Source organism: Aythya ferina (genome assembly GCF_964211825.1).
Source record: "Aythya ferina genome assembly, chromosome: W".
Taxonomy (NCBI): Eukaryota; Metazoa; Chordata; class Aves; order Anseriformes; family Anatidae; genus Aythya; species Aythya ferina.
The window spans coordinates 7,873,168-7,886,675 of NC_140313.1; the positions used below are offsets into that span (position 1 = coordinate 7,873,168).

The 13,508-nt window shown below is 42.6% G+C and overlaps 1 protein-coding gene across 4 annotated transcripts in view; it reads right to left on the minus strand.

Annotated features, from left to right (window-relative positions):
* Positions 1-13,508, minus strand: part of LOC311426260 (zinc finger SWIM domain-containing protein 6-like) — a 269,097-nt gene that overhangs the window by 160,561 nt on the left and 95,028 nt on the right. For all 4 annotated transcript variants that reach the window (XM_084502493.1, XM_084502492.1, XM_084502491.1 and 1 more), the window contains exon 2: positions 1,945-2,301. In XM_084502493.1, coding sequence (XP_084358619.1) covers positions 1,945-2,301 — 357 coding nt within the window. The remainder of the gene's footprint in view (positions 1-1,944; positions 2,302-13,508) is intronic.

The window sequence follows — 13,508 nt, forward strand, 5'->3', positions numbered from 1 at the left end:
ACCTTCTGGCATGTCGGCCACTCCTCCCAGCTTTGTATCATTGTTGTACTTGCTGAGGGTGGACACTATTCCCTTATCAAGGTTGTTGATGAAGATGTTGAACAACACTGGACCCAGCAGCAGCCCCTGGGGAACACCACTTGTCACTTGTCTCTAGCCGATCACCACCCTCTGAGCTCGACCAGTCAGACAGTTCTCAATCCCCCTTACTGTCCACTCATCTATACCACAAAAGTGATGAAAATAGGCTAAGAATATACAATATTATAAACTACTCAGGAACAGGTCAGCAGTGAAATTTGATTAAAATAACAGAATGTAGTCTTTAAGGTGTGAGCTGTTTTTTAATCTTTAGCTGAAACCATGCCAAATTACCAACTCATAGCCATACTGAATTTTATGAACTTCACTTTATAAAAGTCTTTTGAATTGAAGTATACAAATGAACTGTAGATCATATCAATAAAAATTTAATAAATGTTATTCCATGGCAGCATTAGGGAGAAGAAGATATGGAAAAAAGCAATTACAAATAAAACACATATCTTACTGAGTACTGTGCAAAGATTGAATGGTCCCAGCTAGAAACCAAACTTGCTGTATACTGATTCACAACATAACAGTAATTGATTTTATAAGCTTAGCATACTCAGAACTATTCTAAACAATAATTATATAAACCCAAAGATCATAAAATTAATGATTCAAAAATATTATTATGTCTTTGATTTCCCCAAATGATTCAAAGTACAAACGTAAGTCACTTCATCTGGTCCTTAATTTCAGAACTCTTGGGTGGAATATAATACCTGTTAAGCAGTATACAGTATCAAAGAAAAACACCAACTGCTGTGAAACAGCCAGTACTAAATAACAAAAAGGTAAAACTAGGACATTCTATGGTAAGATGGTGAAGAAAGTTAATAAACCCCTAAATAAATTTAACTTCTAAAAATTCTTTCCCTTCCATCTGCACAGCAAAATGCATTAACTTATTTGCTGACAATATCTAATCTCTCCTGCTAAAATCCTGGTCTCACAAACATTATATAGCAATAAGTTTCAAAGTCTACTTTCACATGGCAGATAAAAATTTCCTTATCAGTCTAGACTTGCACGCAGTGTTTTCACTGTGTCCCCTTATTTTTATGTTCCATGTTTCAAAACAAAAACTCATGATTTATTTTCTATATAACAAGTTCTATTTTAATATTTAATGTAAGTACAAAAGCCTTTCCTAAAATATGGTTTTCAAACTATTTTTTCATGTTGTTTAGCTGCTATCAATGCTTCATTTCATTGTACTGCTTATTTACATCTGCTTGGGTTTGTGAGATTTCTTTGAGTCGCCTTGTCGTTACTTCCTTCACAAATCCAGATCACCAAATAATTCTAATACTAAGCACTGGAGCACTTTTATCCTTCTTTAAAGGAAAACTGCCTGCTTTTTACCTCCATTCGTCTCTTTCAGCCAGGTTCTCAATTAAATTTTGCTAGTTTAAGCAGGGCAGTATGAAAAATTGCATTTTAAAAAGAGAAAATCTATCTTATTAAATGTTAAACAGTCCCCTTTTCACTTTTAAAGAACACTGTATTCTGTTGTTCAGCCCTACCCCACCATTTCCCACTAAAAAAAAAAAAGTCACTTCAATTAAATACACTATGTGTGTGAAGTAGATCAGGACATGTATTAACAGCATTAGAGACATCAAGCTCATTGCTTATGAGCTCTTTCCCAAGAAATTTTATTTTCTAAACATCTTACAGTGAAGTTTTAATAACAGAATTCTCTTTCGTAAACATCATAGAATCACAGAATAACTCACGTTGGAAGGGACCTCAGGAGGTTATGCTCCTGAATGCCACAAAAAAAAAAAAAAAAAAAGAAACAACTCAAAAACAAGGAGGGAATGAGGCAAAAGGAAGAACAAGCATCAAACTTACCATGGACTTGATTGATTTCTGAATTCTGAGAAAGAATTTCATCTGCTAATTTTTGAGCAGTTGGCAAAACTTCTGTGTGGTGCACTGTGATCAAATACTGTACAAATTTTTGTAGTTGGTCTCTGTTCATTTGAAAGAGTGTCTCTGAAATGGGAAGATGCAGTTTGACTTGATCTGGCTTGCGGATCCGGTATAAAGAGAGTGCCACAACATGGGCACAGTAAAATATGTCCTTGTTTCCACAGCTACAGGTCACTGAGGTAATCTTGCAACGATCAAAGCTGATAGCTACATTGCAAACAGTTTCTGGCTCCGATTGCATTGCAGGCTCTGTCACTGTGCCACTCAAGTGGAAACCTGTGTGGGAAAAGAAAGAAAGCTTACATTATTAGGAAAAATACTATAATCTCATTATCATTTACCTTTTGTTACAAAAGAAAAAAGAAAATCATTTATGAGAAATGATGCATCTTGAAGACCTTGGCTTTAATTACAAATATGACAAACCCTTTCATATGTACATACCCTTTTCATCTCTGACAAAATCTAAGGCAGGTAAAAAGCCAGTTTACAACCCCTCTTTGCCATTCCATTACAACATTCATAAAAGATTGATAGTAAGAGAAACATTTAATTTGGTAACTCCTTCATTGGAACAGGCTGCCCAGGGAAGTGGTGGAGTCACCATCCCTGGAAGTCTTCAAAAGACGCTTAGATGTACAGCTTAGGGATATGGTTTAGTGGAGGGCTGTTAGCGTTAGGTTGGAGGTTGGACTCGATGACCTTGAGGTCTCTTCCAACCTAGAAAATTCTGTGATTCTGTGATCCTAGCTGCAGAAGCAGAGTTGCATCCAGTTAAGACCAATGTGAAACTCCCAGTAGCTCAGCAAGTTGGCAGCAGTTTTCCAAACCCTACACTAAGGAGACTGCACCTACCAGCAAATTTAACTATTCTGTCAATAAGCAAGAGGCTACCCTAATGGCATGAACCCCAGTCCTAATCTCCACTCTGACACTGATTCATTTACACACATCACTTAACCTCTTCGCTTTCACCTCTCCCACCACTACAGTGATGCTAAAGCTCACTTTCACACAAGTGATACAGTAAGACAGCTATGGTTGCATAGCTTTTTGGAGATGGAAACTGCTGCAGTTACCAACACACAGGAAGTCAGAGTTATAGTACTGAATGAGATGTGCAAGCACCATTTCAGAAATCTGCATTATGAGTAAGTTTTCCATTCAGCATGATAAAGCACAAGGCAAAAGAGCGGTGTCTTCATATAATGTAAGAAGGTATGGTACGTGACAAGAAAGATGTTCACTTCAGCAAGGACACCACTGCTTGACAAAGAACCCTGCTGAACAAAGGTCTTGAACACTGTCCTCTGAAGATTAGACCCAAACCCACCTCTGTTTTCCCAAACATGAAGACCCAGGTCTTGCTTTCAATACTTGATGAATAGCAGAATTTGGGTTTTCTTTTTTTTATTTTATTTTACCTAAGCATGACATTCATCTTGGCTCAAGCATTAAGTCAGAGGCATAGATACAGAGAAAAACAATGACATTTCATATGTCAGATCACTATTAAACTTGAACAGACAGTGCATATAAAATCTGGAATAAACACTACAAGCAAGGTGTTATACATTAACTATTTATAATGGAAAGCATATAAAACCACACCACCTCAACTCCAAAACTGATTTAGTGTTGTGAAACAAAAGCAAGTGTGTTGCAGGAAGCAGTATAACATGAAAATTAGGTGAAAAAAATATATATTGCTGTAGTCTAAATCTCCAACAGTTTTTAAAAAGCTCTTCAATTTACAGGAAACAAAAAAGAAAATCTTTCATTTTTTCCATTGGTTTGCGCTGTACGTTTCAGAGCAGGTTGTGCAGTGAGCAGCACTATTTGGATTACGTTCAGTTGCTGTACTCTGATACTCTATCCTGAAGAAGGTCAATCTGCACACACTAACCTAGACTTTTGCATGAGAGTTAAAGTGGTTAAAGTTTAAACTGAAGAGCCAGTAAGCTGTAAAGTCCACAAAGAGGAAGGGGAGGGAGGTTGAACAAGATCAAGCATTTGGTGTTGTTGCTCTTGGCTCCACTCAACACTTGCACAGAGAAGGGGAGCAGAGTTGCCCCTGGTAACATGAGCTCCTCCCTCTGGCTTTCACTTTTGTTTTTAAGTAGTCATGACATGCTCCTATAAGTGCCTCCTCTCAAGGAAGAAAAAAAAAAAAGTTGAAGTTAAACTTAGTCAGTTCAGTTTATTTCTTTATTTCAGGTTAATTCCCAGTATATGAAAGTTGGATTAGTGGTCTCAAAGAAATTGTATAGGATATTTTTCTTTTTAATATCAGTTTCCTACAAAGCATACATAAAACTATTTCTCATCTGTGAGCTGAGGAAAAGCCTAACACTTGAACACTGAAAGGGCTTGATCCCGTTTCTTCCTACTTTTAATAAGTAACTGAACTATTAATTCCAATAGAAAATCTCTTTTCTATGGGTCTTTTCTATGAAAGCAATTAAAAAAAAAAAAAAGCCCAACCAGCTACTCAAACAATATTATCACTTGTAATTTTTCAGCATGTTATTCAAGTATTGAAAAGGTTAAAATCCTCCTGGAATGATGAATGCCTCCAGACAGAGTTGGCAGAAGAACTATCTCTAAGTCCCTACTCATATTCAGATGAAAACTCGTCTCCTTGCTCTCCCTACAAGGAGATTTTTTGAGAATTCATGTTATTAGCAGCAACATTTTGTCCTGGTTTCAATTAGGATAGAATTAATTTTCCTCCTAGTAGCTGGTAGGGTGCTATGTTTTGGATTAGGATGAGAAGAGTGCTGATAACATGCTGACCCAGGACAGCTGACCCAAAGTGGCCAAAGGGGTATTCCATACCTTCTGACGTCATGCTAAACAATATATATAGGGGGTGGCCGGGGTGGGGGACCGGCTGCTCGGGGATAGGCTGGGCATCAGTCAATGGGTGTTGAGCAATTGCATTGTGCATCACTTGTTTTGTACACATTATGATTAGTAGTACTATTATCATTATTATCATTACCATTATTATTATTCTCCTGCCTTAATAAACTGTCTTTATCTCAACTCACAGGCTTCACTTTCCCGCTTCTCTCTCCCATCCCAGAGAGGGAGGGGGGAGGGTGAGCGAAGGGCTCTGTGGTGTTTAGCTGCCGACAGGGTTAAACCAGGACACATTTATATACACAGATCCTGGTCTAAACAATGACAGCACTAACACAGACTAACCTACCCTTCTTATATTACAGAGGATTTAAACAAAGATCAACTGCCCTCACAGCCCAAAATGTAGCAGCTCTGCATTAACTGTGTTGCAATGCCTGGGAATTATGAAGTATGATTTTCCTCTTCTTTTTCTGTTTGTGTATTTAAAGAAATAAATTGTTGTTAGCAAATATAACCTTTAAAAAGGTTTCAACATGCCACAGAAGACAGTTCAGGAAATTTCAACTCAGAAGCCCTGGTAGGACTGCTGTGATTGAACACGAAGGGCTATTCCCCTCCCCTTCATCTTTTTTAACATAACCATCTAATCATCTCCAAAGTATCAAAAGTTTGTAGCAGGTAGAAAATTGACTCACTGTGCTTTGCTAAAAAGCTTTTGTCAGTGGTAATTTAGAGGCTGCCAAGAAGAGAGATGTTAGGTACTCCTTGATGAAGGGAAAGAGACTGGACCTGCACTGGGATTGGGAAGTACTGACAATTCATTAATGGATCCAAAGCAGCAGAAAATGTCTTCTGCTAAAGACTGTAAGCCCTCACTCCAAATAGGCATTCCCCTTCAAAAAGAAAATTCCTCTTTTAATTGAAATTACAAACCTTTGCTGAAAATATTTACCCATTCAAAAACCAACCAACCAAACAAACGAAAAAAAAACCACCAAGGGCTACTGTGAACTCTAGTATTTCACCTTGAAAATAGTTTGTTCATTATTATCTAAAGACAATAAGAGTTGCAAGCAGAAGAGTGCTTGTTCGCTACAGAGACTATTTATAGAGTATGCATGTTTCACCTTTTCCCTTCAGATGATGCAATTCAAAAAGGTTTCAATGTTTTCAAAACAGCACATGACTAGTAATTCAAACTCTGCTGACATTTTCAGTATGCAGAGGCTTTGCTTTCTGTAAAAAATACATTCAGAAAACCAGTGAGAGCATTAAGACAACTTATCAAATGAAGTTCTTTTGCAAAGGAATTTTGCTTCTGTTGAACACTCACCACAAAAATGATTTAACGGACCAAAAAAAATGTGTTTTCAGCTGCCATATTCTTGGAAGGGGACTGTGCCAAAGTGCAATCAGAAGGAAAACATTAAGAAATCACTGAATTGTACAAAGTAAATTCTGCCAAAATCTGTTTGACAGTGTCCTATCAAAGTTGTGCCAGGGGAGGTTTAGGTTGAAAATAAGGAAAAATTTCTTCTCAGAAAGAGTAGTCAGGCATTCAAATAGGTTACCCAGGGAAGTGGTGGAGTCACCATCCCTGGGCGTGTTTAAAGAAAGGTTGGAACTGGTGCTTCGGGACATGGTTTAGTGGGTGACATTGGTAGTAGGGTGATGGTTGGACCAGATGATCTTGAAGGTCTTTTCCAACCTTAATGATTCTATGATTCTAATTGAATATAGGGGTAATGAATCAATATTAAGGAACACTTAACTTGAGGCAATTCCCTCTTTTTATCACTAGTTATCTGTGAGAAGAGGCCAAAATCCAGCTCCCCACAACTTCCTTTCAGGTAGTTGTAGAGAGCAATAAGGTCTCCCCTGAGCCTCCTTTTCTCCAAACAACCCCAGTTCCCTCAGCCGCTCTGCATAAGACTTGTATTCCAGACCCTTCACCAGCTTCATAGCCCTTCTCTGGACACACTCCAGGGACTCCATGTCCTTCATGTACTGAGGGCCCCAAAAGTGAACACAGTACTCGAAGTGGGGCTTCACCAGATGTCCTGGTTTCAGTTAGGACAGAGTTAATTTTCTTCCTAGTAGCTGGTAGAATGCTATGTTTTGGCTTAGGATGAGAAGAGTGTTGATAACATGCTGATGCAGAGCAGTGCTTACACTAAACCAAGGACGTTTCAACTTCTCACTCTGTCCTGCCAACGGGCAGGCTGGGGATGCAGCAAGAGCTGGGAGGGGACAGACTCAGAACAGCTGACCCAAAGTGACCAAAGGGGTATTCCATACCATCTGACGTCATGCTTGTGATAAATTAGTAGGGGTTTGTTCATTGTCCTTGAGAATTTAAAGAATCTACTGAGGAGATAAGGTTTCACAACTCACGGCATTGTAACATGGAGACAAATGGGGAAGGGGGGTTGCGTGAACATCCTTGTTAAAACAAAGATTTTGTAAGATACCACCCACCCACCGCAAGACATCCTGTTTTGCCCCCACCTGAACACAAGCACAACGCATGATCACCAGAGGAAGAATAACAACCCCCAACAACAGACTGTGCAGTCTCAGGACAAGTCTCGACAAGTTGACAGGTCTCAACAGGTCTCGACAAGTCTCAACAAGCCGGAACTTCAATGCTATAAAACAGCGACACTGGAAAGGGGAAATTGCATGCCGTGGTGGAGCGGAGACTCCCCAGCCGCCCAGCACTGTTTTGCTTGTGTCTGCTTACTTGATTAATAAATTAATTTCAATAGACCAGTAAATTGTGTGGTCTAACTTATAACAATGCTAAACAATATATAGGGGTGGCTAGCCGGGGGAAGGGGGCCGGACTGCTCGGGATCAGGCTGGGCATCAGTCAGTGGGTGGTGAGCAATTGCACTGTGCATCACTTGTTTTGTATGCATTATTAGTAGCAGTACTATTATCATCATTATTGTTATTATTATTGTTATTATTATTATTGTTATTTTCCTGTCTTAATAAACTCTCTTTATCTCAACTCACAGGCTTCACTTTCCTATTTCTTTCCCCCATCCCAGAGAGGGAGGGGGGAGGGTGAGCGAGCGGCTGTGTGGTGTTTAGCTGCTGGCCGGGTTAAACCACGACACCAGAGCAGAGTACAAGGGGACAATCACCTCCCTGATCCTGTTGCCAACGCTCTTCCTGATACAAGCCAGGATGCCATTGGCCTTCTTGGCCACCTGGGCACACTGCTGGCTTATGTTCAGGCGAGCATTGACCAACACCCCCAGATCCTTATCTTCTGCACAGCTTTCCAAACACTCTGCCCCAAGCCTGTAGTGTTGCATGGAGTTGTTGTGACCAAAGTGCAGGACCTGGCACTTAGCCACGTTGAACTTCATCCCATTGGCCTCTGCCCATTGATCCAACCTGTCCAGGTCCCTCTGCAGGGCTTTCCTACCCTCTGGCAGATCGACACTTCCTACCAACTTGGTCTCATTTGCAAACTTACTGAGGGTGCGTGCTGGGTCTGGATGGGATTGAATTAACTTTCCCTGAAGCAGTCCATACAGTGGTTCTGACAGCCATCCTGGTCCTGATGAAACAAAACCTCTACACACTGTGGGAGAAGCTAAAGTCCCTGTAGTGCATGTGGGGAAGTGGCTGGGGAAGGAGGTGTGGGTTGCTTCTGCCATGGCAAAATGCAAACCCACTTGTGGGATTGTCCTCGCCCAAGGACCAGGGTACACCTGGTGGGTAATGCAAAAGGATGGGGATATCAGGTACGTGCCTCAAGGAGATTTAACCTTGGGAGAAAAATAATCTGTAATCTAAGGTATGCATTGTAGGAGGACACTACAGAACCAATGACAGGTCAACTTTGCAAGGAACCAGGCAAGTGCAGCAGTGACTTGAGCTAAGCTGGTGCTGGCGTCAAGAAAACCAACTCTGCCTGCACTGAGTGTCCACTTTGACAGATGAAGCTGAATCCATCAACAGTTCTTATGAACATTTTGGGGAGAGGCCTATGGAATGAAAAGAAGTACAGACCTATAAATATTTTAATGGACAGGGAACCGTGGTGATGAGAATATCTATATACTAAAGTATGTGGGACCTGAGTGTGAAATGTGTTCATCTGATTCGTGTCAATATGGAACAATGTTAGGGCCGCATGGTATGATGAATGTGACGTTCTGTCATACATACCCTTGTATGAGCACAAGTCTAAAAAAAACAGAGTGTTTAATGTATATAGTTCTTGTATCTTGCAAAGGAATGTTTTAGCAATTCATGTCAATAGAGAGCTTGAAGGGAAATGTATTTGTAGGCTTTTCCTTGGAGTCTCTTATATCTGGGGGGGTTCAGAATAACTGCTGTTATATATGGAGTGGTAATTCATGTTGAGAAAAATGGTTGATATTAATAAAGAAGGGGGAGATGTGGGAGTGTGGCGATGGGGGTTGGAAAGCCTCATGGTTGGTGATAACATCAGACTCTTAACGATGAGGTCATCAGGAATGTAAAAGAGTTTAGAGGAAACAAAGAAGGGTGATTGAGGCGATGCCCTGCCATCTAGGGTTGCTTGTTTTCCCCTCTGTTAAGGCATGGAAGTTGCTGGGGGGGTTGCTGGTTAGAACTGTTAACATTTATTATGTTAACAGTATAATGTTATATGATAATAATATTATTAGTGTGGTTTCAAGGGTTAACGAAACGTGGGAAAAGCAATCATGTTTTGTTGCTTTCGGGAACCTTGTGGTGCGCAGAGCACGTGCAGAAGAAGAGGGAGACAGTCGAAGCTGCTCCTGCAGTCTGGAACAAAAGGTTGCTAATGGTGATGGGGAAACCTTGAGCCTTTCAACCACAACGACCACCACAAAGAGAATTATAGTATGAAGCAGGGATAGGATATCCATATGTACTCGGGTTTCTTGTAAATATGTAACAGCAATGTCCTATATTTATTTGGAAAGTTCGACGGTTGGGTGTGCGTGTTGGTAGAGCATAGACTCCCTGTGCACCCAGAGCTCTTTACTTCCCTTTTATAAATATTCTTTTATGTTACTAAATTCAGAGTGAGTTGAGACTTCATTTATAACACTGCTAAATATTATGACTATTGCATGGGACACTATGCAAGTCTCTGATGTCTGGCCAGGAGATTAAGGAGACGGGGAAAGCTGAAGAACGACTAAAAGACAAAGCTTGCAGGGGACGCTGCACAAGTCTCTGACATACAGCCAAGTTGGACAAAGGAGAAGGACAAGAGGGAGGAAGACTATGAGCCTTCAGCACGAGAGACCCCCAGAGACCTCCAGAGACACCACCGGAGACTGATACACATGCTCCAGTAGGAGGGTTTGGATTCCGGAAACAAATTATAATAATCATGGTTTTTTTAGAAGTAGTAATGAATATGTATTACCCTATGTTATATATGGAGTGGTAGTTCGTGTCGAGAAAATGGTTGATATTAATAAAGAAGGGGGAGATTTGGGAATGTGGCGATGGGGGTTGGAAAGCCCCGTGGTTGAGATAACATTAGACTCTTAATGACGAGGCCATCAGGAATATAAAAGTTTAGAGGGAACAAAGAAGGGTGATTCAGGAAACCCCATGCAGTCTGGGGTTTCTTGTTCTCCAGCTGGTTCTCTTGTTCTCCAGCCATTAAGGCATGGATGTTTCTGTGTGTTTGCTGTTATTCACAGAATCACAGAATCACAGAATTTCTAGGTTGGAAGAGACCTCAAGATCATCGAGTCCAACCTCTGACCTAACGCTAACAGTCCCCACTAAACCATATCCCTAAGCTCTACATCTAAACGTCTTTTAAAGACTTCCAGGGATGGTGACTCCACCACTTCCCTGGGCAGCCTGTTCCAATGTCCAACAACCCTTTCGGTAAAGAAGTTCTTCCTAATATCCAACCTAAAACGCCCCTGGCCCAACCTAAGCCCATTTCCCCTCATCCTGTTACCAGGCACGTGGGAGAATAGACCAACCCCCACCTCGCTACAGCCTCCTTTAAGGTACCTGTAGAGAGCAATAAGGTCGCCCCTGAGCCTCCTTTTCTCCAGGCTGAACAAGCCCAGCTCCCTCAACCGCTCCTCGTAGGACTTGTTCTCCAGGCCCCTCACCAGCTTCGTCACCCTTCTCTGGACCCGTTCAAGCACCTCCATGTCCTTCTTGTAGCGAGGGGCCCAAAACTGAACACAGTACTCGAGGTGCGGCCTCACCAGAGCCGAGTACAGGGGGACAATCACCTCCCTAGCCCTGCTGGTCACACTGTTTCTTATGCAAGACAGGATGCTGTTGGCCTTCTTGGCCACCTGAGCACACTGCTGGCTCATATTCAGCCGACTATCCACCATCACTCCCAGGTCCTTCTCTGCCTGGCAGCTCTCCAACCACTCATCTCCCAGCCTGTAGCTCTGCTTGGGGTTATTGCGCCCCAGGTGCAGGACCCGGCACTTGGCCTTGTTAAACTTCATACAGTTGGCCTCAGCCCATCGGTGCAGCCTATCCAGATCCTCCTGCAGAGCTTTCCTACCCTCGAGCAGATCGACACATGCGCATAGCTTGGTGTCATCTGCAAACTTACTGAGGGTGCACTCAATGCCCTCGTCCAGATCATCGATGAAGATATTAAAGAGGACCGGCCCCAGCACCGAGCCCTGGGGAACGCCACTAGTGACTGGCCTCCAACTGGACTTGACTCCATTCACCACGACTCTTTGGGCCCGGCTATCCAGCCAGTTTCTAACCCAACGAAGCGTGTGCCAGTCCAAGCCAAGAGCAGCCAGTTTCTTGAGGAGAATGCTGTGGGAGACGGTGTCAAAAGCCTTGCTGAAGTCAAGGTAGACCACATCCACAGCCTTTCCCTCATCCACCCAGCGTGTCACTTTGTCATAGAAGGAGATCAGGTTCGTCAAGCAGGATCTGCCTTTCATAAACCCATGCTGACTGGGCCTGATCGCCTGCTTGCCCTGCAAGTGCTGCGTGATGACTCTCAGGAGGATCTGCTCCATGAGCTTTCCTGGCACTGAGGTCAAACTGACAGGCCTGTAGTTTCCCGGGTCTGCCCTCCGGCCCTTCTTGTAGATGGGCGTCACGTTTGCTAGCCGCCAGTCAACTGGGACCTCCCCCGATAGCCAGGACTGCTGATAAATGATGGATAGTGGCTTGGCCAGCTCCTCTGCCAGTTCTCTCAGTACCCTTGGGTGGATCCTATCCGGCCCCATCGACTTGTGCACATCCAAGTGCCGTAGCAGGTCACCAACCAGTTCTTCATGGATAGTGAGGGCCACATTCTGCTCCCCATCCCCTTCCGCCAGCTGAGGGTACTGGGTATCCAGAGAACAACCGGTATTGCTGCTAAAGACTGAGGCAAAGAAGGCATTAAGCACCTCCGCCTTTTCCTCATCTCTTGTAACTAAGTTTCCCCCCGCATCCAGTAAAGGATGGAGATTCTCCTTAGTCCTCCTTTTTGTGTTGATGTATTTATAAAAACGTTTTTTGTTATCTTTAACGGCAGTAGCGAGGTTGAGCTCCAGATGAGCTTTGGCCTTCCTAATTTTGTCCCTGCACAGCCTCGCAACATCCTTATAGTCCTCCCTAGTGGCCTGCCCACTTTTCCAAAGATTATAAACCCTCTTTTTTCTCCTAAGCTCAAAATTGTTGTTACATTCAAAGTTGTTTGACCAATGAAAAGTTGTTTTGAAAAGAACTGCTGTGGAGAGAAGGGTATCAGAGGGGAAACTGCCCTCAAGAAAGAAGGAGAAAAAAAAAAAAGAAAAAGGCAACAAGATGAAGTTACATCAATAAAGAAGCAGAAAGAAGGAATGAAGAGGAACAGGCTAGCAGAATGGATACCAGGACGGGAACAGGCACTTTGACTGCCTCATGAAGATAGGTTCGGCCAGACTCAACAAACTGCTCAGAGAAGCTTGAACAGAAAGTCGCTGGAAATAGGCACACTGGGGCTGGAGAGAAGCTCAAGCTGAGAGAAGCGGACCCGTGCACACAACTGCCTCTCGCTGGTAAGCAGTTGCGCATTATGGGGAATCATACGTCCTTAGAAACAAAGACTGTCCTGGTAACCTTACAGCTTATTCTCCTTATTAACAGTTGGACAGTTTATGATCCTGAAATATGGGACCAAACTGAGGTCAAGGTGTGGGACTCTGCAACTAAAAATGACAAGGTTGCAGTGGGATTGCTCGGCACCTGGCGAGCAATCTCTGAGGCCTTAAAGAGCCACGTGGAGCCACAGTCAGAAACGTGTGGTTTGCCAGATAGTGAGGGTGCTGTGGGCTCCTTTACTGATCTACAGCCATCGAAGGCCTTTGCTGTTACGCCCCCTGCTGACTTGAACGTGCCTTTTGACCCAGGCCTATTGGCCTTGAAAAGGAGATGGATATGCTTTTCTTTGATCTGGGAAGAATGGGATACATAAGGCCTGAAGACCAAGTTGCTTGACAACTTAAAGCGAGATATATTGTTCAAAAGGAATGGAAAATGGAGACTGTTATGTCATGGAACTGAAAGGATTGTTTGTTACCTTTTCTGAATGTGCATATGTATAGGTGTACTCAAGTTCAGTAAGTCATGGAACTGAAAGGATTGTTTGTTAC